Source organism: Trachypithecus francoisi, unplaced genomic scaffold (assembly GCF_009764315.1).
Source record: "Trachypithecus francoisi isolate TF-2019V2 unplaced genomic scaffold, Tfra_2.0 Lachesis_group19, whole genome shotgun sequence".
In the NCBI taxonomy this organism is placed as follows: Eukaryota; Metazoa; Chordata; class Mammalia; order Primates; family Cercopithecidae; genus Trachypithecus; species Trachypithecus francoisi.
Window position 1 is genome coordinate 24,847,113 of NW_022681464.1, and position 27,049 is coordinate 24,874,161.

At 34.4% G+C, this 27,049-nt stretch overlaps 1 protein-coding gene across 2 annotated transcripts in view; it reads left to right on the forward strand.

Annotated features, from left to right (window-relative positions):
• DSC1 (desmocollin 1) overlaps positions 1 to 25,664 on the forward strand; it is a 35,189-nt gene extending 9,525 nt beyond the window's left edge. Inside the window, exons 6-17 of one of the 2 annotated variants that reach the window (XM_033178066.1) lie at positions 4,770 to 4,914; positions 7,627 to 7,793; positions 9,623 to 9,757; positions 11,199 to 11,384; positions 13,082 to 13,341; positions 13,492 to 13,634; positions 18,548 to 18,760; positions 19,202 to 19,441; positions 20,629 to 20,750; positions 21,475 to 21,723; positions 22,448 to 22,493; positions 22,575 to 25,664. In XM_033178066.1, the coding sequence (XP_033033957.1) occupies positions 4,770 to 4,914; positions 7,627 to 7,793; positions 9,623 to 9,757; positions 11,199 to 11,384; positions 13,082 to 13,341; positions 13,492 to 13,634; positions 18,548 to 18,760; positions 19,202 to 19,441; positions 20,629 to 20,750; positions 21,475 to 21,723; positions 22,448 to 22,483 (1,896 nt within the window). In that variant the 3' untranslated portion in view covers positions 22,484 to 22,493; positions 22,575 to 25,664. The remainder of the gene's footprint in view (positions 1 to 4,769; positions 4,915 to 7,626; positions 7,794 to 9,622; positions 9,758 to 11,198; positions 11,385 to 13,081; positions 13,342 to 13,491; positions 13,635 to 18,547; positions 18,761 to 19,201; positions 19,442 to 20,628; positions 20,751 to 21,474; positions 21,724 to 22,447; positions 22,494 to 22,574) is intronic. The other variant, XM_033178065.1, reaches the window with a different exon arrangement.
• Positions 25,665 to 27,049: the final 1,385 nt, after the last annotated feature.

A 27,049-nucleotide genomic window follows, 5' to 3' on the forward strand; every position in this document is an offset into this window, starting at 1 on the left:
GCCAAAGGGAAAAGGAGAGAACAGTTTATAATTAAAAATAAGTTGCTTTGCTATTTGTAACATTTAAGAAATACAAATGAATAAAATAAGTTGAAATTTATCCTCAAAGTTAAACTTTTAAATAATTTTCCCTCAGAATTGCCCATGTTTCTGTAGTTCCCATTAACACAGTTAAGTTTGAATTGGCATTAAGAAGCACCACTTGCAAATTAGTGAAATTTCTTAAGTGAGGTATAGCAACAAGATGTAAACATGATGCAAGTTACAAAACCACTTGAAGCAGGATAGAACAGAAGACTTCCTCCTCAATGCAGAGGTTAAGATTAAGATAATATGTTTTTAATGTAATATACTTTAATAATAGTTTTCTATCAATGCTCGATTCACTTAATTTTTAAAATATTGAATAATGTATTTTTCTAGGAATTAGTAGATCCTACGTATCTGCTCTTTTCCTTGTAGCCTCAAACAAATCACAACCTCCTTGAGTTTGCTTTCTTCTTTGTTTATGGGCTGCTAATAGCTGTCTTCCCAACCTCAGTAGTGTTCTGATCATTAAATGCCATAATATTAGTGATACCACTATGTAAACTGTAAAAGTTGTTGAAGATGTTCTAATGGTAGATTCAACAATACACATGCTCTAGAATTTTGTCCTTAAACCTGGGAATTTTCATGGAATTTCCTAATTCTTTATATAAGCCATATGCACGTTAAATATCAATAACAGATTATTTTTATTTGAAATAACCTGATTTCATAGATTTGGGAGTAGTAGCCATAGGTCTAATTCAATATATATTCAAAGAATAGTTACATAAGAAGGGAACATTCTTCAACAATTCCAGGTGATACTGTGAAAGCAACTTCAAACTTCCTTTCTCTCTTGAGTGTTGGGGATAATCTGTACCTTTGGAAAAGTTAGTTTCAGTCTGGTCCTTTCTCACCTATTCAACCAGAATATTAGTATCTTTTACCACCTTGTTTTTTTCGTTTTTTTTTTTTTTTTTTTTTTTGAGACAGGGTGTCACTCTGTCTCTCAGGCTGGAGTGCAGTAGTTCCATCTCTGCTCACTGCAACCTCTGCCTCCTGAGTTCAGGCAATTCTCCTGCCTCAACCTCTCAAGTAGCTGGGATTACAGGCACCCACCACTACGCCTGCTAATCTTTGTATTTTTAGTAGAGATAGGATTTCACCATGTTGCCCAGGCTGGTCTGAAACTCCTGGCCTCAAGTGATTCACCCACCTCGGCCTCCCAAAGTGCTGGGATTACAGGTGTGAGCCACTGCACCTGGCCTCTTGTAATGTTTATTTTCTCTTCTGGACACATAAGTCGATTCATTCTCTTCATATATGGGTTGTTAATTCACGTTCTGTACCCACTCAGCTTTGGTGTTACTGCTCTCTCCTTTCTCTGCCCCATCTACTGAATGCCTGCCACTGTAAGGCCAAACTCAAGTCCCTATTCTTGTCGGCAGCTGTTTGTATTTTTCCAAAGACGACAGCAATTTCAGCAATATATAGTGTAAAAGGGCTAAAATAGATGAGATTCTTCAAGCTATAGAATAATTCAAAGAAGGAAATTATATTATAATAACACGCACAAGACACTAAATAACACTCTTATAACCTAGCTAAAAATACAACTAAAAATATTCTAAATTATTTGTTATTATAACATTTAAGTATATTATTATTGCTTTTAATACAGAATGATGGAAAGAGTAATGAAACCATTACCTTTTTTTTTTGAAATTGTTGCTTTGTTGACTAAATAACATACTTATAATGAGTTACTCTATCATATGAACGTAAGTCAAATCTCCAAGAGAGTTAGGCTCTGTTTTAATGTTAAGCTAATGATGATTCCAATTTTGATTCATTTTGGAGATACTTTGTTCATTATTAGTAAAACAAAACAAAACCAGGATACTACCTGTAACAAAATCATCAACTCTGAATCAGTGGAATGTGAAATAATATTTACTTGTAGTCAAATAACAAAAATATTATTTCAAATTACAAACGAGCATATGGTGGGAAGCAGATGATCTTCATTTCTATTGAAGAGAAAAACTGAGACAAATTAGTATAAATTATAGCAGTGTGGACTTAGTATATTGGATAAGGAGACTTGTTAATGCCATTGTAATGAGGTAGAAGAATTCATTACAAGAGATGCAATAGAATCTTTATGACGATTTTTACAGAAGGATAACTTAAGGGTAGTTCGTCTTCCTAAAAGGAAAGATGAGTAGAATTGAATGCAAAAAGCTATTTATTGAAGGCTTACCCAAGGCAAGGCACTGTGTTACTGTGTCAGGTACTTCCAGGATACACATATCAGTAAGTCTCAGTCTTCAATTGAGAGCAATTGTCATCTAATAGAGATATAAAACCATTTTATAGTTGTATCCAGCCAAAATATCAAAATGACAGCATTTTAAGGCATAAAAATCCACATCATCTATATGAAGAGAAAGGGAAGGATTGTTAGGAAGGGTGAGTAGTGTTGACACCTGGATGTGCTGGCAGTAATGATGATAACGATGATGTGATTGTGGTAGTGGTGTTGATGATAGTGGTGGTGGTGATAGTGGCAATGGTGATGACAGTGGTGGTGGTGATGGTGGTGGTAGTGGTAGTGGTGATGATGATGATAATGGTGGTGATGGTAGTGTGGTGATGATGATGGTGCTGATGATGATGATGGTGGTGGTGGTGGTAGTAGTGGTGATGGTAACAGTGGTAGTGGTGATGATGATGGTGGTGGTGACGGTGATGATAATGGTGGTGATGGTGATGATAGTGTGGTGATGATGATGGTGTTGCTGCTGCTGGTGGTGGTGATAATGGTGGTAGTGGTGGTGATGATGGTGGTAGTGGTGGTGGTGGTGATGACAATGGTGGTGGTGGTGGTGGTGATGATGGTGCTGCTGATGGTGGTGGTGATGATGGTGATAGTGGTGTTAGTGGTGGTGATGATGGTAGTGGTGATGATGGTGGTGGTGGTGGTAGTGGTGGTGATAATGGTGGTAGTGGTGGTAGTGGTGGTGATGATGATGGTAGTGGTAGTGGTGGTGATGGTAGTGGTGGTGGTGGTGATGGTGGTGGTGGTGATGATGGTGGTGGTGGTAGTGGTGGTGATGATAATGATAGTGGTGGTGTTGGTGATGATGATGATGGTGGTGGGGGTGACGGTAGTGGTGGTGGTGATGATGGTAATAGTGGTAGTGGTGATGATGTTGGTGGTGATGGTGATGATAATGGTAATAATGGTGGTGGTGGTGATGGTAGTGGTGGTGGTGATGATGGTGCTGCTGATGGTGGTGGTGATGATGGTGGTAGTTGTGGTGGTGGTGATGATGATGGTAGTGGTGATGATGACGGTGGTGGTGGTATGGTGAAGTGGTAATGATATACTACTGTATTCCGCTCCTAAATTTAGAATTTATTGATAAATAAGATATAGAAATCAGACTGATGAAAGCTATAATATAAGTTTTATTACTGAAAAATACCACCTGGAAGTTACTTGGAGAAAAGTGATTAGGAGGGCAGAGAGAACATGAATGGTTTTTTTTAATACATTCCATTCCAGAGTTTGAAGTGTAAATTCTTTCCTTTCCAGGTTAGAATGAACAGTGAACATGAAATGTTGCCTTTTAACACAATAATGAGGATTTTGTGGTTACTTTAGCAATTAGTGGGTAAATCACTGAAGAGTGTGATTAGTGAGTATCGTGGTTAAAATCGTAAAACTCAATAAAATCTGACTTCTGAGGTTACATCGATTGGAACAGGGAATGTCAGAACAACTGCATCAAAGTTGGTGGGTCAACATGTAGAATGCATTTGGAGTCACATGAAAATGATGGCAATGGGAATAGAAAAGAGAACATGCATGAGAAACACAAAAATGCCATAATCTCTAGAACTTGGCAACTGACTACTAAGGTTTATGAGAGAGAGGGAGGAGTTTAGTGCCTGGAATTTTAATCCTACTTCATTTAGAAATGGTTACAGTAGGGAAAATCAGAAGAGCTAGTTGTGGTAAAAAACTGAGTTAATGCAGAATTCACTTTGGGTAGGTTTAGTTGGTCCCATGAGTGATGAAAATCCATTCATCAACTATTTACTGAACACTTACTATGCACAAACCACATAAGGGGGGGTGTAGGAATAATTTGGAGTTTAGAGGGAAAGGACATTAAATACATACTGGCTGTTGCGGACAAGGCGTTCATTTTGAAATGGAATTTCTGATATGTATATGCTTTTATTAACATTTTTATTGTGAAAAAATACACACTTAAACAATAGAAAAATGAGAAAATATAGGTAAATAATTTATAATTGAATTATCCTGAAATAGTTGTGATGTCCATTTATTTGTGTGTATATGTAAACCTATACATAAATAGAATTGTTTTTTTATAAACTTTAAAAACACATGTTAATAACATAACTGGGGGAAATCTACGTGCATTCTAACAAGTAAAACAGCCTACAGTTAATTCAGAGAACATCTGGAGTGCATGGTGCTTAGAGTGGGAGAATAATGAACAATAACACCGAGAGGGAATTGAAACCACATGTCAGGCGGAGACTGCATCTGTGGGTTATCTCTCCATTGCATCATTTCTTAGTTACGGGTCTTTGGGAATGATTTTTTTTTTTTAATGTTGCATTTTCCCCCACTGCTAGGCTTACTTTTGTGCATAATTTGTCATTTGAGAAAACATTGATGATATTTGCCCTTCTTTCAGTTATATGGCTATGCAACAACCGCAGATGGCTATGCACCAGAATATCCACTCCCCTTGATCATCAAAATTGAAGATGATAATGATAACGCCCCATATTTTGAACACAAAATGACTATCTTTACTGTGCCTGAAAATTGCCGATCTGGTAAGTTCACATTTTATAGTAGCATGATAAGAAGATTATTTGACATTTCATAAGTATTATAATTAAAGATGTTTACCTTTTATCATTGCATTTTATGCTTTTTCTGGTATTTCTGATTACACATACTTTTTCCCATTAGGAATTGTTGTTATATGACATTCGTATTAAGGGCCGTAAATGACTCTGAGCAAACTTTCTTAAATTTAAGCAGATGCATAAGATAAAATATTATACATTTTCTCTTTTATATCATGATTTTATAATTCTGGCAGCATTTATTTGACTCAATTCTCTCTAGGGTGGGGTTGTTGCTGAAGTTGGTGTTTGGTTTACCAATGCATGCTTAGAAAGTCTGCAGTGAAGGAAATGTTGCTCAGTTTTGCCACTGGGAAAAGTCGTTGTTCGGTATAAAAGGGACTATACCCAGAAATTCATAGAGGATATTACAGGGGATTTACACGTGGACCAGGGATCATTTTTTCTTCCAACAAAATAGGATGTTATTTTTTCATTAATTCATTCATTCAGTAGTTTTTTAAAAATTGTCATTTAAGGATATGTAGAAGCCTAAACATAGGAAAAATTCAACTTTTCCTTCTAAGCAAGAAAAATAGTCCAAAAAAAGTGATGTAACCAAACATACAGGAATGTCTATTTTATGGTGTCAAGGAATATTTTTTAACAGACATTTGAAATTCGAAGGATTTGACTTTCGTAGGCTATGTATGTGTAGTACCGGTTTATATTAAAATCTTATAATATCAGTGTTTTCCTGAATTCTCTTTATTAAACGACTGTTGGGTATTAGCTTTCATTTTAGCCTAGTTTTGTAACCAGTGTTTAGGATGATGGCAATTTTAGGAAAACACTAGATTTTTGCTTCCATTTGAATTCCTTATTAATATTTTAAACACAATTATGTAGAACATTTTTAAATGCTTGACTTTCAAGGATATACTACATAAAACGTTCTAGTTTTATGAGATCATATACTTCTCAAAGGAAAACCTTTTTGTGCTCATCTTGCTACCCACATCTAGAAGGTAGCTAATTGATACATAAAGTAACTAACTGGTTAGATTAGTACACAACAGATCTCAATGTGCAACAGACAAATGCCATTCATATTAAATATAAAGATATTTTGTATTTTTAGCAAGTACATATGTGTCACAGGTGCATTTTTGAAACTGTACATAATTTGAATCTTTATAAAGTTTCAATACATTTTCAAGGAACCAGAAATATATCATGGCATGGAAATAGTGATCTGGTATATAAAACATAAACATTGCCTTTTTTGGCATATCTTCCCAGCAAAATGAAAAAAAAAATTAAACTGATTTGATGCTATGTGAAGCCAAGATTGTGACCCAAGACTACTAAGGGGTGTAACAAGACTGACTAGTTTATTTTCAAATGTTGCAAGAGCAGTTGTTATTTCCTGTGGCCTCCTCCAGTCTGTTTCCATGTACATATGTGTGTATAATATTGCTGTGTCACAATGCTAATGCAGTGTGTCTAATACTCTCATGTCTGGACTATGAAGCTTGTCTAAAGGATACACAGACTGCTGCGTATGATTTTGTCTTGCATATATTAATAAGCATTTGTATACATCAATAATGTATCACATTTATTAAAGTATAAAAGGATAAAATATTTGTTATTATGTGAAAAGATGTGGTATTCCTCCAATTAACATTATCAAGTTGGGTTATAAAAGAGACAAGGTATGCAGAGAAGGTCCCATTCAAAAATGGTCCATGAACACTTACACGCCATTGGTGAGAATATAAATTAGTTCATCCTCTGTGGAAAGCAGTTTGGAGATTGCTCAAAGAACTAAAAACAGAGCTATTATTTGAGCCAGCAATGCCATTACTAAGTATATACCCAAAGGAAAACAAATCATTCTACCAAAAGACACTTGCACTTGTATGTTTATTGCAGCACCATTCACAATAGCAAACACACGAAATCAATCCACGTGCCCTTCAATGGTGGACTGGATAAAGAAAATGTAGTACACAAAGGCCATGGCATACTATGCAGCCATAAAAAATAATAAAATTATGTCTTTTGCATCAACAGAGATGCAGCCGGAGACCATTATCCTAAGCAAATTAACACAGAAATCGAAAGTTAAATACCACATGTTCTTACTTATAAGTGAGAGTTGAACATTGGGTACACATAGACACAAAGATAGAAACAATAAACAATGGGGATTCCAAAAGGTAGGAGGGAAGGAGGAGGGAAGGGGCTGAAAAACTACGTATCCGGTACTACATTCACTACGCGGGTGATGGGATCCTTAGAAGCCCAAACCTCAGTATTGCACAATATACCCCTGTAACAAACCTGCATGTGTACCCCCAAATCTAAAATTAAATTAAGTTAAATTTAAAAATAGCCCATGAACTTGGAGAGAAAGAATTTCAGAACTAGTGTTTCTAAAGGTAGTGTGGGAACTGTTCTCATATACGTAGAATACAAATCACGTTATTCACAGGAGCCACCTAACTGAAGTTCCCGAGTAAGGGAGGCTTGGAGACATTTAGAACAGTTTCACATTCCTCAACTTAACAGTAAAACTAATCTACTTGTGGTTTGGGGGAGAATTTGCTACAGCAATGCCTTGATTTTATTTTGTTTATGATTCAATTATATGAGTGGAAATTTTCATCACTTTTGGATTTTTCTAAACAGGAACTTCAGTGGGACAAGTGAGTGCCACAGATCTCGACGAACCTGACACTCTCCATACTCGTCTGAAATATAAAATCTTACAACAAATCCCAGACCATCCAAAGCATTTCTCCATACATCCAGATACCGGTGTCATCACCACAACTACACCTTTTCTGGATAGAGAAGTAATGATGATTCATTAACTTTCCAGTCATTAAACTACATTTAAACCGAGAATGAAAGAACGTTGCAATATGGCCACTCTGGCCTCCTTTCTCAGCATGCTTCTGTAGGCTGCGGTTAGGGCTTATCTGGAGATGTCCTCTGTCCTTACAGAGATGTTGGGAAAGTACCATATATTAGACAGGGTCTCTCTTGAAATCAGTAATCTGATTTGATCTGTTGATGATAAAATTGCTTTACATTTATTTTATTTTTGTTTTTAAAAAACTATTTTTATCTGACTCCAATATGCTTAACTTTTTAAATTAATAAACTTTGGTGTAGCAGCTTTGGGTTCACAGCATAATTTAGTAGAAAGTACCGACGGAGGCCAGGCGCGGTGGCTCACGCCTGTAATCCCAGCACTCTGGGAGGCCTAGGCGGGCGGATCACGAGGTCAGGAGATGGAGACCATCCTGGCTAACACGGTGAAACTCTGTCTCTACTAGAAACACACAAAAAAATTAGCCAGGCATGGTGGTGGGCGCCTGCAGTTCCAGTTACTCGGGAGGCTGAGGCAGGAGAATGGCGTGAACCCGGGAGGCGGAGCTTGCAGTGAGCTGAGATTGCACCACTGCACTCCAGCCTGGGCGACAGAGAGAGACTCCGTCTCAAAATAAAGAAAACACAGACAGTTCCCATATACTCCCTATCCCCCCCAACCACAGGTAGCCTTCCCTGCTATCAACATCCTGCCCCACAGTGGTATATTTGGTACAACTGATACATTTATGTTGACACGTCATTATTACCTAAAGTCCATAGTTCTCACATTGTGGTTCACTCGTGGTGCTATATATTCTATGAGTTTGAACAAATGTATAACGGCATGCATCCGTCATTATAGTATTATCCAAAGTGGCTTCACTGCCCTAAAATCCTCCTATTGAGGATTATTGTGCTTCTGTAGTACTTCTCCTATTGATGGCTTCTTCCCTCTTAATTCCTGACAACCACTGATATTTTTACTGTCTCTATACTTTTGCCCTTTTTTAGAATGTCATACAGTTGAAATAATATAGTATGTAGACTTTTAAGATTGGCTTCTTTCATTTAGTAATATGCTTTTAAATTTCTTTCATGTCTTTTTAAGTCTTGATAGCTCTTTTCTTTTTAGCACTGAATAATATTTCATTGTCTGGTTGTACCAGTTTATGTACCCATTTACCTACCGAAGGACATCTTGGTTGCTTTCAAGTTTTGGCAATTGTAAATAAAGCAGCTTTAAATTTTAAAATGTTATATTAGACACATCACCTTTCCATTGTACCAATCAGCCAATATCTTGTTCTGTACTTTTATTTATGTTCTTTTTAAACAAAATTATATGTAAAAAAGAAGATTTGGGCCAGGCACAGTGGCTCACGCCTGTAATACCAGCACTTTGGCAGGCCAAGGCAGGCAGATTGCCTAAGCTCAGGAATTCGTGACCAGCCTGGGCAACACAGTAAAACCCTGTCTCTATGAAAAATACAAACATTACCTGGGTGTGGTGGCGGGCGCCTGTAATCGCAGCTACTCAGGAAGCTGAGGCAGGAGAATCACTTGAACCTGGGAGGCAGAGGTAGCAGTGCAGTGGCATTCACTCCATCATTGGAGTGAATGCCACTGCACTCCAGCCTGGGTGACAGAGCGAGACTCCATCTCAAATATATATATACACACACACACACAGAGACACACACACACACATGAATATTTGTACAATAATCATATCTAAACAGTGGTTGTGAGAATTGCAAGTTATAGGAAATAAAAGTGTTCATTAATGTACTTTTTCTTTTTTTTCCAGAAATGTGATACTTACCAGTTAATCATGGAAGTGCGAGACATGGGTGGTCAGCCTTTCGGTTTATTTAATACAGGAACAATTACTATTTCACTTGAGGATGAAAATGACAATCCACCATCTTTCACAGAAACTTCTGTGAGTATAGTTCTCTATTCATTAATCTAGATTTATCTACTTTTTCAAAAACATATCTAGAATTTGGTAGCTCTGTGAGATCACACAGTTTGATTTAAAGAACTACTACTTACAAATAACATAGGGAGAAAAACATGATCTCTGTACAAATAATTGAAGTACTAGTTATTTCTGGATGCTAGCGAAATAACCATGCTCTTGGCTACCGAAGAGCTTCTTAGCCCTAGATGTGTTCATGTGTTCAATTTTATTTATTTTTTTTTTTGGCGTTAAGCTCTGCTATCAGATTCCTTAGCATTAAATTTTTTATGTAGGGTGAAGGAGGAGGGGCTCTCTCTCTCTGGTGTCCTTTACATTTCAGCTTCTTAAGATGAATAAGGAACTAGCCTATGGAGACAGTAGTACAGGCTGGCTCATAACTCCAAACAAGCTCTTCCTGTACTATGAGTAAACTTCTCCTTAGGCAGTAAACAATAAGATATATATAAAAATATATGTGTGTGTGTGCATGTGTACATATATATATTTATATTTTTATGACCATCGTTTCAGGAAATGGTTCTCCTTTTCTGAACTTTTGATAAAGAAACTTTCATTTTTTCATTAATCTATTTCAGAACAGAAGTCAGAGAAGGAAAAACCTGCAAGTACAGTGATAGACATATTCATGTAATTTATTATATGAGTCCCTACAATATATGAGGATGTATTTTAACCCATGTTTCATATGAGGAAATAGAAAGTCTGTTAAGTCAAGATCTCATACTAATAAACCATATACAAGGAATAACCAGGATTCAAATCTAGGTTTATTACACTCCAGTGTCTGTCATCCTTCTGTATGAATTCGCCTTCTACCTCTAACAGATTCAATTTCCTACTTCTTTCAGTCTTTAATATCTTATGATTTTGTAAGATATTTTTTGTGGAGGGCTATTGTTTAATGTCTGAAAAAAGGGAAAACTTTTCTGCTAAAGATTTGCAAGTGAATCAAAAGTACATTTGGAAAGATTGATGTGAAAGCAATTCTTCCAGAAATTAGAAGCCAACATATGTTATAATTACCTACAAGTACTGAGTGTTTAATATATTAACGTAAAACATTTATTAAGTGCTTACTGTGTAAAAATGGAAACGATAGACTGTAAATATTGTAGAGGTTCAGAGAAGAGACAAATCTGAGTTCTAGAATGATTAGGAAAATTATCTCAGAGAAGTTCAGAAGGTAAGACTTGGGGTAACCTTTGAAGAATGGAAAAGATATGAAAAGGCAATTTAGGAGGAAAGAACTAAGCTACGCATTAAATTTGTAAAATGTTTCCCAATATACTGAGGGCAGCCTTTTCACATTGCTTTATTTTTTCTTTAAATACATGTTTTAGAATATAAAGCCACATTGTCAAAGTTGTAAATTGATAATAATAAGGGACAATTCTTTCAGTATGTTACAGAAGTAGAAGAAAACAGAATTGACGTGGAGATTTTAAGAATGAAGGTACAGGATCAGGATTTGCCAAACACTCCTCACTCAAAGGCTGTATACACAATCCTACAAGGAAATGAAAATGGAAACTTCAAAATTAGCACAGATCCAAACACAAATGAAGGAGTGTTGTGTGTTGTCAAGGTAAACAAATAAAATAATCAGGCTATGCTTTAAACTATCCTAACTCATGCACTGATTTTAAGAGATAATTCTTATGTGTATATGACTAGAATACTGCAATCCAAGGCCAAATGATTTATATTGGTTTATATAAACTTTTTTTTCTAATTCTCTTACCCTAATTTTCTCTCGTAGAAGAAAGTCACTTCGGGTACAAAACTCATTGTTCTTTATATGAAGAAAACCAAGACAGAGAAATATTGAATACTGAACCAGTTACTTGCTTTAGAAGGGGTCTTAGACACTCACTTGTCCAAATTTCTATTTTATAAGAACACACAAAAGAAGAAAATGGAAGAATCACATTTGAAATCAAGCCTCAACTATTCAACTCCTTTCATGTTCATATTATATTTTATTTTGCCTGTCTATGATGTATTCTGCAAGACAGACTATTGCACTAAATATTCAGCAACTTTTCCCATTAATCCTCCTGTATTCCATGTAGCCATTGCTTTGGATTTTAAAAATTTACTTGCAATTACTGGTTTCTAGGATGATTACTTTAACTGGACCTATTTTTTTTTAGTCCATCTATCCATAGCTCTTACTAACTTCTTGCATAGCTTCCTTCATCAATTTCTTAGAGACAATGTAAGTCCTCAGAAGGTTCAGGCAGACATTGTGTTCTCCTGATAAGATTTTTAGAAAATATTCTTTAATTATTGAACCATCTACTTTTTCTTTCTTTATTTCTTTTCCTTTCCTGGTTGCAGGTTTTTTTCCCCCTTGATTTTTTTTTTTTCACCCTTTAAACGTTATTTTAGGATTCTTTCTAATTATTCAGTTTAGGACTGTATTAGTTTGTTTTCATGTGGCTGATAAAGACAAACCTGAAACTGGGAACAAAGAGAGGTTTAATTGGACTTACAGTTTCACATGGCTGGGAAGGCCTCAGAATCATGGTGGGAGGCAAAAGGCACTTCTCACATGGCAGCAGCAAGAGAAAAATGAGGCAGAAGCAAAAACAGAAACCCCTGATAAACCCATCAGCTCTTGTGAGACTTATTCACTATCACGAGAATAGCACAGGAAAGACTGGCTCCCATGATTCAACTACCTTGCCCTGGGTCCCTCCCACAACAGGTGGGAATTCTGGGAGATACAAATCTGGTTGAGATTTGGGTGGGGACACAGCCAATTACATTAAGGACCAAGCGCTTTCATCAGGAACTAAACAGCCTGAAATCTAATGTGCTTTGAAAAGGTGCTGTTAAATATCATTCTATCTTTTGACTCAGGCATAGAGTAATTGCTGTATTATAGCCAAATTTCTATCTAATTATTCTTTATACTAGTTTGAAGACAATTTAGTAGTCACTGTTATCCCATATAATAAGCAATGAAATCATCTGACTTTTTTCATACACTTATCTTGCATTTCTGTTAATATTTAAACTTAAAATCAAAAAGGCTGAAGGCAAGATCTTCCAAAAGAAAAATGAGAAGAAAAATGGGTTGAATCCGAGAATCAACAATTTTGCATTTGGCAATGTTTGTCACTTTAGGAAGCTAATTATTAGTCTTTAACTGTGTTAGCCCTAACTTTGGGTTACATTTTAAATGTAAAAATGATATTCCTTTGTAGAAAAATTTGAAATTAGAAGCCTTATATATAATGTTATATATTGACTTATTAAGGTATGCTTATTTAACAGCCATTGAACTATGAAGTCAATCGCCAAGTTATTTTGAAAGTTGGTGTAGTTAACGAGGCACAATTCTCTAAAGCAGCGAACTCACAAACTCCTACAATGTGCACTACAACTGTCACCGTTAAAATTATAGACAGTGATGAGGGCCCTGAATGCCACCCTCCAGTGAAAGTTATTCAGAGTCAAGATGGCTTCCCAGCTGGCCAAGAACTCCTTGGATACAAAGCACTGGACCCGGAAACAGCCAATGGTGAAGGCTTAAGGTGATGTACTATTCAAAAAGCTCCTTAGTTTTAATTGTTATGTAAATTGATTTTAAAGTTAGGAATGTTTCTTGTATTTTCAAAATGACAGATTTTAAGATCATGTCCCTTCTTTGATTTGACCATTTATATTTGATTTCTAAAAATTAGGTATCAGAAGTTAGGGGATGAAGATAACTGGTTTGAAATTAATGAACACACTGGAGACTTGAGAACTTTAAAAGTACTCGATAGAGAATCCAAATTTGTAAAAAACAACCAATACAATATTTCAGTTGTTGCAGTGGATGCAGGTGAGTGCCATTTTCTACAGATAAAGTATAAATATAGAATATGTTTTTAAGGAAACCTTGGGGTGAAATCTGTTTATTTCTAGACAAAACATAATTCAAACAATGTTTGCATTATTATTGTTCATGTTATTGGAGATGACCCAATTTTGGCTCCAGGACATCTATAATGCAAAGCTATGAGGTAGTGAATGGCCAAAGCTTAAGGCTTAATTATATCACAATAAATTTAAATGAAATTACATCACAATTAAAATTAAAGTCTAAGATTTCAAAGATGATCTATATTATTAATTTCTGCTGAGGAAATGGTGGCATACTCAAGGATCACCGTTTTTTTCAGAAGTACAGGTTTAGATACATTATGATTTGGGCTTGCTGAAAGGGTTCAACACACCTACAACAGTTGGGTTCAAAGTAAGTTTGTTCTGAGCTTCTCTTAATGGAGAACGAATAATTTATCCTATTTTATAAAGGAATGGTCAAACAATGACTTAAGTCTTTTAGGTGGTTTGCAATCTTTTACCAAGGTCAATTTTAGAATCGATTCTGTAAAGAATGTCTTCCAAATATAGTAAAGTAGTGATCTGGAACTTCTTTTGAACATATACATTTCTATCAGTAAACCACTTGTTAGTATGTTTAAATATATATTTATGAATGTTTTTAAATATTTGCTGTCATATGTATTTATGCACATGTTCTACTATATTAATGTATACATCATAAAAATATGCAGAAGATATTAAAAGAGGATGATAAAAATATAAGTAGAAGCTACACTCATTTTATCATATTGATGACAAATTTACCATAAATTGTGGCAAATTGCCATAAATAATAAAGGTAAATGACCTTGGGCTTTTATAACATAGCCGATTCTTTCGACTACGTGCCTAATCCAAGAAGGTTTCCACTCTTTTTATCTGCATATGCTGGATGTTCAACACAAACTAGCTGATACAGCAATGCTATAGGTTTTTTTTACTGCATCTGTTGCATTCATTTAGAAGGAATGGGTGAATGTATTAATAAATACATATCAAATTCCATGGTAATTAACACAAGTCGGCAGTAGTGAAAATGTTCTTGCTTATTTATTTGTCCTTGTGACTTTTTTTTATAACAAAATGCAAACAATGTGTTCTCAGATATTATACCCTATTTTTTTCTATGATTGCAAAGAATACTTTATGTTTACTCTTTTATTCTGCAACTGTTGGTTTGTCTATTAAGTTCTAAGTATTAGACAAGCTGATATGGAAATTAAGAATGTTAAGATAAGGCCAAATTCTTACATGATATCAACTATAGAATTATTATATTTTCACAAGAGATTCTATGGTGTGAGAACTTTCCTCGTAAAGAATGTACTGATATTATCAGAAGTGGAGATCAGTTAAGAGCTGCTCAGATTAAGGATGAAAGAGAAGAGATTACAGAAATGCAGAGGCGTAATTTTTTAAAAATAAAATAATGTCTGAAGCAGAGAAAATTATGGAGAACACAGTATTTAAAAGTTAACTTTGTTTTTTGGTTCTAAAAGACAATGTCTATAAGCACAGTCATCATAGTGTAAGAAAATAAAAAGCAAACTTCAACAAATTTATATTCCATGGCTATAAGATAACCTGGGTGTGCTTAAGAAAAAGTAAAGATAAGGATGTTACACATTTTAGTGAAAAACCATATAGTGATATGAAGGATTTTGTTTCTTTGAACCTTAATACACACACACACACACACACACACACACTTTGTTCTGATGCTCATGAATATTCCTGGATGATAATCTAGATATTCTTCTACCTTTCTTAGAATCCAACTTTCTTTCTTGTGTCAATCCTCTATCAGTCAGGCTGCCAGTCGAGAAAACACTGTTTTACATGCCTTCCACGTAGAGTAACATTGCTCCTCCTGTCTGAAATTCAGGTCCCTTAACTTCTTCAAATAAATGGCAGTTACAAGGTTTGTGATCCTTTCCACAGTCTGGATTCAGTTCTTCTCTAAATACCTTTTGACCTGGGAATAACAATTATCATATATGGTGTGGTTTCTATAGAAAAGGCTGCTTTCATCGTTTCTCGTGTATATTCTGTTCTCTTGACGAGATTAATTATGAGTTCAATTTTGTATAAAGACCGTTTTTCTTTGTAAACCATCCCTTTCCAAGTATCTGGCGGAAAACGTGGTATACGTATACACAGTGCAGGTGCTGATATTTGTCATTCCTTTGTTGTTTGAGAGTCCTATGAATCTCCAGGTTATAAATTTTACTACAAAAAGCTTTACAGTTCTAGGGATATAATTAGCACTTGGAAAAACTGGTTTTAATATGGAAAATTGAGATAAAACATTTACTAAGTGCTTCTTTATTCTTCCCTTCTGCAAAAACAATTTTCTTAAGATAACAAATATTTAAGGGTTGTCATGTAGAAGTGGCAAACGTTTCACCTGGATAGTCCAAAAAGAACATGAGCAAATTATAGGAAATTATTAGGAGGCATATTGTAGCTTAATAAGTAAAAATTTAAATCTTTTAACAATTTTAAAATTTATAGAATAGGCTGATTTATAAGGTAGTGATTCTAGTTACTGAAACATTTGAGTAGCAATAAAAAAACTACTGCTTTTCAGAATTGCTGTTGAAGTGTTATGAAGATTTTTAGTTAACCCAAGATGTACTTTCTAGCTCTGTGTTTGTGATGTTTCTTACTCATTTATACTTGGCATTTGCTTATGTGCTTAATTTATGGTAAGCTTTAGAAGTAAATAAACACACCCAATGACCTTTCACCATGCTTAGCTATTATCAGTAATTACTTATTTTTTGGCTGTTTACCTCTTCCCAGGGGTAAAATAAAAACTTACCATCAACCTCTTGTAATTTTTGATATCTTCTAAGACAAGCTTGTCCAACCTGTGGCCTGCAGGCAGCATGCAGCCCAGCATGGCTTTGAATGTGACCCAACAAAAATTCACAAACTTTCTTGAAACATTATAAGATTGTTTGCAACATGTATTTTTTAGCTCATCAGCTATCATTGGTGTTAGTGTATTTTATGTGTGGCCCAAGACAATTCTGTTTTCAGTGTGGCCCAGGGAAGCCAAAATATTGGACACCCCTGTTCTAAGACCTTCTCAGCTTTGGCTTTGATTGCCTTCCATGTAAATAATTTCAAGCATATTTCACTCTGTTTTTATCAACATGCTTAAAACAGAGACTGTAATAGAGAACAGTAAATTATGGGATAAATGTTGGTTGAATATGTGATTAAATAAATCTTGATTTGCATTCCTATAATTACCACATTTTTATTGGATTTTTAAAGTGTGTTTTCTCACCATTTTTCTATAAAGAGAAAGATTTTCTGCTTAAATTTTAAAAGGTGAAATTACACTATATATATCAACTCATCTGTAGTGCGTGTAACTAAATTTTTTACTTTATAAAGGCCTGTTTTTCACATTATTCATTTCTTTGTTAGTTTGCTGATTTTAAAGTTGTTACTTATATTCAAATTTATTTGCTGTTTTCTGGCAGTCTCAAAGTATTTATACGCTATTGTACATTTCTTCTCCTAATAGCTATATCTCTGTTATTTCTGGATATTTTTAAAGTTGTTCAGATAGTTTTAAAATAGGCATAAATAGTAGTTACTTTATTTAAACAATTAGTTTAAAAATCACTGAATAAATTAATTTTGTAGTTATTCACCAGAAAAAAATTTTCCTGAAATACGCTACATGATATGACTTAGGGTTATTTCAAATTAAAAAGAAAAATAAATTATATTTGCATGCAAGTTATAGTAGTCTTTATGATAAATTCAACAGGCATGTTTCAGAATGTGGACCAGTATTTAAAGCAAAAACATGAAAAACTGCATCAATTACCTTTCTGTTTATTTCAATTTTGATATCTTATCATTTATTATAGTTTATTATCCTTTGACAAGTGGTGGGATTTGACATGTTTCTGAACTTCATTATCTCTTAAACACAAATAATGGGCACTATTTTAACTAAAAATACTATGTGTGAAGTCTTAGGCCATTAATAGTGGCAATCAACAGATGAGACAGTATGAGACAGTTTCTCTTGTCAAGAACATATGAATGGCATTAGGGCAGAGATGAAAACTTATTTTTCTGGCTTATTCAATTCAATGTTTTCAAGTATAAAAATAGGAACTGCATTATGTTCAATGTGTTAGTATAAAGTTATAGTTAGCTGGGAAATACTGGGCAAATCACTAGGCTCTCGAGGTGAATACAACTTACTATGCTATTTTTGCAGTTCAGTGTGTGAGCCAAGGTATTAGCAAAGAGTTCTGAGAAAGCACTGGAATATGGCTGCCATTGTCTGTGGAAGTCACAAGTTTCGTGAGGAGGTGACATTTGAGTAGATTCTTGAAGATAATAGTGTGTTACCTGGCAAAGAAGAGGAGAAAAGTATTCCTAGGAGTTGCAACCTACAAAGCAGACAGGAAGGGAAACACCTAGTGCATTTCTAAAGAAGTTTTCAACGTTTGGACAAAGAGTGTATGATGCAATGCAGAAGCTGAGAAAGTGATTGATAACCAAATGTAAAAGGATGAATATATGCGCTGCATAAAGAAGGATTTAAGGCATCCATTTGATTTTCAACAGGTCATTCTGTAGTGACCTTCCTCATAATCTCATACCTTTTAATTCTGAAAAGCACCTGAAGAAATTATCTGATTCAGCCCTAGTCTTCAAAGAAAAATGACATGTCCCTATTTTGTAGCCTCGATGTCTGAAATCCGGGAAGCATGTATGCGAACTCAAGCTCAGACAGCTAGTAGAAAGCAGATGTCAACTGTATATTTTATAAATTGTTGAAAATAAATACATTTTCATGTGAAGAAATAACCTATTTTTAATTTATCTTAGTTGGCCGATCTTGCACTGGAACATTAGTAGTTCATTTGGAGGATTACAATGATCACCCACCTCAAATTGATAAAGAAGTGACCATTTGTCAGAATAATGAGGATTTTGCTGTTCTGAAACCTGTAGATCCAGATGGACCTGAAAATGGACCACCTTTTCAATTCTTTCTGGATAATTCTACCAGTAAAAACTGGAATCTAAAACAAAAGGATGGTATGTAATTATGCTAAATGTTATAGTCAGTAGGGACTTCAGATTGGTGATGCTCCTTTCACCTTAGTTTATCATAATAAATACACATTTATTTAAGGAAATTATTTTATTAACCCTAAAAACAACAATATCTTGTTTTTTTTTTAAAAAATTGATGCCATTATGGTGAGCTTAGACTCTTGTTCTGAATATCCTTTAAGAAAACATGTAAGTCCCTTTCTAATTAACATTTGAGCAGCATGTTAAGTATAGATTAGTTTAATATCAGCATAAAGCAACATAAATTACTTTTCTGGCTCTTCTGAGAAATCAAAAATTCAAAAAAAATGAAAAATTAGGGTTTATATTCTAAATTGATTCCCGTCCACTGAGAACATCAAGTAGGTATAATATTGCTATCTAAACATCCTAGCTGTATATATTCTCTCTTTTTTTCCCTAGGTAAAACAGCCATTCTTCGTCAACGACAAAATCTTGATTATGACTATTATTCTGTGCCTATTCAAATAAAAGACAGGCATGGTTTAGTTGCAACACATGTGTTAACAGTGAGAGTATGTGACTGTTCAACTCCATCTGAGTGTAGAATGAACGGTAAAAGTGCAAGAGACATTAGACCAAATGTAATACTTGGAAGATGGGCTATTCTTGCTATGGTGTTGGGTTCTGTATTGTTATTATGTAAGTATATTATCATTATCTAGAATGTGTTAGCTAAAATTTTATCTAATATTTTTAAAACATGGAAGTTTTTTATATTAATAGCCTTTGGGAAATGTGTTCTTTTAAAAATATTGTATCTATTTTATGTCTTGGTGCTTTGAGTGATAGAAGAAACGTATCAGTAACAGCAGATTAAATTTAAAGTAAGTTTCAGAGGTGGTAGCCTTAGTTCTTCAATAATTATCTATGAGACAGTGGGTAAATTATTTCCTCTTTTTTGAACTCATTTTTCCATGTGTAAAATGAAGAAGCTGGATAAAACTATTAAGATTCTGTCCACATAAAATAATACAGTCTTTGAACCAGCCATGTTTATGTAGGGAATACACACATAGAAAAAGAATTTGTGAAAACAGAGCTATTCCAAAATTTACTCCATATTATTAATGAAGTGATTTAGTATCATCGTAAGACTTCCATGAGTGGAAAAAGGTCACATGAGCCACTGAGGAAAAGCAATACAGGCAAAGGATGCTAAGATTTTGCATTCTGCAAACTGTTATTTGGAGGTACAAAAGTAATAGAAATATTGTCCACGCTTAATTAAGCCTGCCTTTTTCTCTCTCTTTCTTTCTGTTTCTTTCTTCCTTTCCTTTTCTTTTTCTTACTCTCTCCTCTGACTCTAAAGAACCCATTTGCATTTATGAACTTTTCCTATAATCTTTACTGTATCCTCATTCATTGATCTGAGTTTCAGATTAAACTGGATATTCCTCTTAGCACTTTATTAGTTGATGTACGCTTTTGAAACTGGACACCAATTTTATGTAATTGCCTTTCTTGTTTGTATTTATGCCTAATGTTCTTCGTCTTGTTATTCTAAGCCCTTTAAGTGTGTTCTGTGTGATTTTAACTACTAATGATGCTATCTTAAATTTCAGTTAGATGAAGTTACCATTTCAATGTAGAAGAAATAAAAGACACACATAAGTTAATTCTGGACCTGGGAAGAGAGTATTATTAATCTCTTTAAGCTACAAATAGTACAAATACATTTTTAAAATATTCTGTTTTTAAATCTTGTGACCTAAAGAACTCAATTTGTGGAATGAATTTTTTGAGACATATGCAAGAAGACTTTAAAAAAATCATGTAAGCAAATGATTTAATGTCTGTGTTTTACTTTGATCTTTTTTGCTTTTTAGGTATTCTGTTTACATGTTTCTGTGTCACTGCTAAGAGAACAGTCAAGAAATGTTTTCCAGAAGACATAGCCCAGCAAAATTTAATTGTATCAAATACTGAAGGACCTGGAGAAGAAGTAACGGTAAATCAGATTTCACATCCCTTTGAATTGTATGGTGAACAAATGATGACAGATTATTACACAACAATGTCAGTGATAATATCACTAATGTTTGTTGAGCACTTACTATGCTAAGCAGAGTTTCAAGTGTCCTCAATGTTTTAAATCCTTTAAACCTCCCAATTCTACAGGGCTAGGGTTGTCACAACAAACTGAGTGACTTAAACAATAGAAAAGGATCTGTTTCACAGATCGGGAGACTAGAAATCAGAGATCAAGGTGTTGGCAGGTCCATGCTCCCTCTGAAGGAACTGGGGAAAGATCTGTTCCAGGACCCTTTCCTAGCTTCTGCCAATTCCCTGGCTTATGGCAGTGTAAATTAGATCTTCATATGGCGTTCTCCCTGTGTGCATGTCTGTGTCCAAATGTCCCCTTTTTATAAGGATACTGGTCGTATTAACTTAGGGACCTACTCTAATCCCATATAACCTCATCTTAACTAATTGCATCTATAATGACCCTATTTCCAAATAAGTTCACATTCTGAGTCACTGAGGGTTAGGACATATGAATTTTTAGGGGACTCAGTTCAACCCATCACACCTATGATACTATTATTCTGATTTTATGTATGAGGAACAGAGAGGCACAGCAGGCAAGTGATTTGCCTATGGTGAAAAAAATGAAAATGAATGGTTAGTTTCCATTTTTCAAATTCACTTTATCTCTCTAATTTTACTTTCAGGAAGCAAATATTAGACTCCCCATGCAGACATCCAACATTTGTGACACAAGCATGTCTGTTGGTACTGTTGGTGGCCAGGGAATCAAAACACAGCAAAGTTTTGAGATGGTCAAAGGAGGCTACACTTTGGATTCCAACAAAGGAGGTGGACATCAGACCTTGGAGTCCGTCAAGGGAGTGGGGCAGGGAGATACTGGCAGATACACGTACACAGATTGGCAGAGTTTCACCCAACCTCGGCTTGGCGAAGTAAGTTCCACTGTCTTCGAGGTCATATTACACGGAAGTTAAATGCTAGTTACAAATCAGAATTTCCCAAAAGTTTTACTCCTCATATACCTGGAAGTCAACGTCTTTTAAATGTTGGATTATCATAGATGTGGATGTCTGGTTTAAACCCAAAGAGAAACAGTTTACGAAAGTTTGTCTAGGAGTGCCATATGTAGAGGTGTTTACAAAGGATAAAAAGTTGACAGCCTCGTCCCTAAAAATTAACAGAAAAACCACCTGGAGTGAAATATTTATTATATAGGAATAAATGGATCATAAATTACAAACATTTGTCAGTGTGCTTGAGTTCTTTGTGTGATTATGAAGTCCTGGCTATCAAAATCAACCAGATAAATTATTGAGCTTTTAGTTTGAGTTTAGTTCCTTGTTTTGTTTTATGTTCAGATTAATCAGTATAGGTTTTATATTAGCCAGTTTAATATATTACACTATCACAGCTATATAGTAGTGTACAAACATAGGAATCATAGCCTATATTGGTTCTCCTCAAATATGTGAAGAAGCTACAAAGATAAATTTCAAATATACATGTTTTATGTTCAAATGGAAAATTATAAACGACTTGTGTGATATATGTGTAGTCTTAATTTTTATAAGTGTGCTCACTAGAAGCATTTATTTATTTGCTATATTTTAAGAGTGACTATAATACAGACCAATCCTGTGCATTTTTTATATATAGGAATCGATTAGAGGACACACTCTGATTAAAAATTAAACAGTAAAAGGTAAATCAAAGACATCATTTTTCTGCTAATATGTTTAGGTGTTTTTTAAAAAATAATAAAATGTGCTCTTTTTTGATACAGAAGGTGTATTTGTGTGGACAAGATGAGGAGCATAAACATTGTGAAGACTACGTTCGTTCGTATAACTATGAAGGCAAAGGTTCTCTGGCCGGCTCAGTAGGGTGCTGCAGCGACCGGCAGGAAGAAGAGGGACTGGAGTTTCTAGATCAACTGGAACCCAAATTTAGGACATTAGCAAAGACATGCATCAAGAAATAAATGTGCCTTTTAATAGTGTAATATCCACAGATGCATAAGTAGGAGTTTATTACATGCAGAATGTTAGCAGCATCTGCTAATGTTTTTGTTTATAGAGGTAAACTTCATCATGTATAGGTAAGGGTACTATAAATATGAGATTCCCCTACATTCTCCTTGTCTGGTATAACTTCTGTGTTCTCTAGAAATCAAGGTTTTGTTTGTTAATTCTCTTTTAGGTGCATGTATATATTGCCCTAGTCATGACTATACTGTACACTTTCTTGCACCTTGTATTTGAAAACTGATGTTACTTTTTGTGCTGTGGAAGAGCATTTGGGAAAGCTGGGTATTATAGAGGCCAATGAAAGATGAATTTGTGTTGTAGGTGTACAAATTAAATATTTTCTTCAAAATCTTGGGGAGAATTATGTTCTTAGAAATATTTTCTTTGGGGCTAGATAATTGCATTCTCTCCACCTGAGTGGTTTAAAAAGGACTTTTAAGTATTCGTCAGTGCAGTCTTCAGTTTGGTGATTAAGCTCATTTCTCTTTTACACTTTTGTACTCCTCAGAGCAGTGCTCCCAGCATTGTTTTCTTTCAGGATCCTTCAGAGCTCGGTCCTTGGACCTCTGCCCATGTGGATTTGTTATCAGGTCCCTTCAACTTCTAGGATTATTGGAAAGATAAGGACCAGAACAAGCTCACAGCAAACTTGAGGGGCAGAGATTTTACGAAGATTACCTGAGAAGATTTCCATGAAAGAATTGCAACCCCGAGGTTCCTGGGTTGACTTAGGCTCACAAATATGTTTCATTTGCTCCATATGGCTTACTACTAACATTTTAAAAACATAAATACGTTAGCAAAAACATTCACTCTTGAGTTTGGCATAGGCCCACCTTATCTGTGGTTGCCACCTGCCATCCCCAAGCATTTGGACAACTAGCCCTGATGGCATTAGGCTGCAACTCTGATATACAGAGATTAGCACCTTGAATATGCCAAAAATTGAATTACCATCTGTATTAATAGTTAAGACTCAACCTAAATTTATAGTTACTTTAAGAAAATGGGCAGTCAGAATTAGGGACTAGAATGTTTATGAGAAACCCCGTCTCTACTAAAAATACAAGAAATTAGCTGGACGTGGTGGTGCATGACTGTAATCCCAGCTACTCGGGAGGCTGAGGCAGGAGAATCGCTTGAACCAGGGAGGCGGAGGTTGCGGTGAGCTGAGATTGTGCCATTGTACTCCAGCCTGGGTAACAAGAACAAAACTCTGTCTCAAAAAAAAAAAAAAAAAAAAAAAGAAATCTATTACTGCAACACTTACCAAACATTTGTGGAATGATGAATAAATGAATGCACACATTCAGAAATAATTTTGAATGTGTAACATTTTAACAGGATAGTATATTTTATTAATCTAAAAAGAAACTATATATTTAAGTAGCATTTTCATAGCCATGTGTGGCAAACTCTATAAATCTATAAACAATAACAGTATGGAAATTTCTCATCCAGAAAACACAAAGACTTAAAAAAATCTATTAACTAGTTAACTATTTTTAAAAATGAGTGGCTTTTAAAAAAATGTTGGGACTAGTCTTCTTATTCTCAGTTCCAAATTAAAGGTGCTTCTTGATATGAAACTGGATATTGGATCAAAAGAAAAAAGTGATTTTAATAAATCAGGTTTTATTTTACAAGGTATCCATAATATATAATTTTTATAACCATTATAAAATAGTTCTGTGGTCATGCAATTTTTGTTTTCTGATGTACAGGTTGCTCTGATGATAATATCAGTTCTAAAATTTTAAAATATAAATTTGGACATTTATCATAAGTTACATTCTTGAATATAGGTACAAAATGTTCTTGGAGCAATTAAAAATCATTAACTGAACCTTAACTTCAATTGTACTTTTATGTTCAGATATAAATTTTCTTTTCCATAATTAAGCAAGTGAAAAGATATATGAAGACAAACGAACATATGTAAATTAAATTTCAGCTAATGATTTTTAATTGCTCTAAGAACAATTTGTATCTACACCCAAAAATGTAATAATTAATGTCCACAGGTAGATATCTTAGCAAAAGAAGATATTTTAAAAGCATTAGAAAAATTATTAGAAAATGTGGGAAATAAATTTGTATTAACCAGTTTTGGCTATTTAAAATATTTTCAAAATATCGTTAGAGTTTATCTCAGAGAAACTTTGACTTTTGGTTTAGTTAGGCAATTCAAAATCATTCTGTTTACTCCCAAAATTAAAAGTTTATTGTGTGATTGATAAAATGTGTGACACTCTATCAGAATGCTTACAAATTTCATTTGTTAATAAAATATTGTATTTCATGAATTTATTTCATATAACTTGTCAGTTAATTGTCAATTAATAAGTTAATAGTTATGAATGATTTTTCTAGAATTAAATCAGTATTGAGGAAGATATACAGTTAAATTTTCTTATCTTGTTTCAGCTCTCAAATATTTTATGTGAAAAAATTTCATGAGAACACCAAGATAGATGAAAATCAATGTAATTTTATAAGTGAGCTTCATTAGACATGTCCTAATTTTACTGAACTTCTGCTTACTCCTGTGCTTATTGAAAGTATTTCATAAAACTTGACATCTATGCATATCTTTACTTTCAGAAAATGTCATAGGCTGTGTTATTTAGAAAATGCTCAAAATAGATGTTTTAGAGTCAAAGATTTTTATTATCACAGAAAAGCTAACTCCCTTTTTATTGTATGTTAGTTATGAAAGTTCTGTACTCGTTGAAAAACCTAAATGAAAGTAGGATAATGAAACAAACAATGTATATTGCTGCATTTTTCTACTCTCTTTTATCTGCTTTTCTAATAAATCTGAAGGAGTGTTGCATTTGACTAGACACTGCATTTGTCTTTCTGTTTTTGTAGAAAAAAAGAAAATAAGAAGTATAGCAGGAGAAAACATTACTAAGAATGGATAGATTCTTGCGTATTTTATAGGGCCCAATAAAATTAAGTTAGCATAGTTTTCAGAACTCTTCGAAAAAATAATGTTTACATAAAAAATAAAAATCACATATATATTACCTCAAATCCTTACTACCAAAACCAAAATAATTTTTTAAATAGCTATTTTAAACAGACTAATTTAAGTGTATTAGAAGGATTATAAAAACAAATGTGTGAAGTACATTTATGATATGTATTTTATGAAGCTAAGTCTTTTACTATTTTAAGATATTCACTTCTTAGAGTAAGTTTTTTGATTGATGGAAATAAATATCCTGTCATAAATCAATATACAGAGTTAGCAGTTCTTTATTCCCTAACTTTAGAGAAAAAAAAAAAAAAACAATGAAAGACACGTGTGGTTTTCCTGTGGTCTGCATTTGCCTGAGAATACGTAGGATTTCAACATTTTAAAAATTGGGTTTTCAGTGTGCAACAATTTGATACCTGTAACTGTGGAATTCTATTTCTCTATGTTTAGAGACTTCTAAATGATATACTGTGGAATTATTAATACTAAAAATACTCAAGGCTTCATTTGAGATATGTGAAGTTTTAATTTACCTAAAATTAATGTTATTTTCTACCAGGTAAAGTTCAAGAAAAACTAAAAGAAGCCCGCTAATCAAAAGTGGAAATGAAAGGATTTCCTTACTTGGCTTTGCCTCCCCTAAAAGATGTAGAATATTTGGTACTGAGTGGTGGATGACATTTACATAGTTCAAAATCTCTCTTAAAATCCAAGTTTCTAAAGATCATCCATCCATAGTAGGTATCCTGCAAGAGGGATGTGCTACTGTCCTACACCCACCATATTTCCCACCTCTTTGAGATCCATACTAAAATTCAAGGTTGCTGGTTCTTGAAGTGTAATTCCTGGATTAGCAGGCTCAGCATCACCTGGAAACTTACTACATATGCAAATACTTTGGTCCTTAGCCCAGATTTACCGAATAGGAAACACTGAGAATGAGACCCACCTATAGAGTAGGTTAACAGACTCCCCAGGCCTTTCTGATGTACTGTCAAGGTTGAGAATTTCTGTCGTTCTATTCCTCATCTCAGCGCTAGCTCTCTGATACTCAGTGTGGTCTGTGGACAAACAGCATTGGCATTGCCTGACAGCTTGTTAGACAAATAGATTATCAGCCCCCACCTCAGACCTATTGAATCAGAGTCTGCATTTTGACGAGATCTCCAGGAGATCTGTAAGCACATAAAACTAGGATAAGCACTACAAAAGTGATTAGGTGAGAGGAAAGCCAGCAAAAACGAA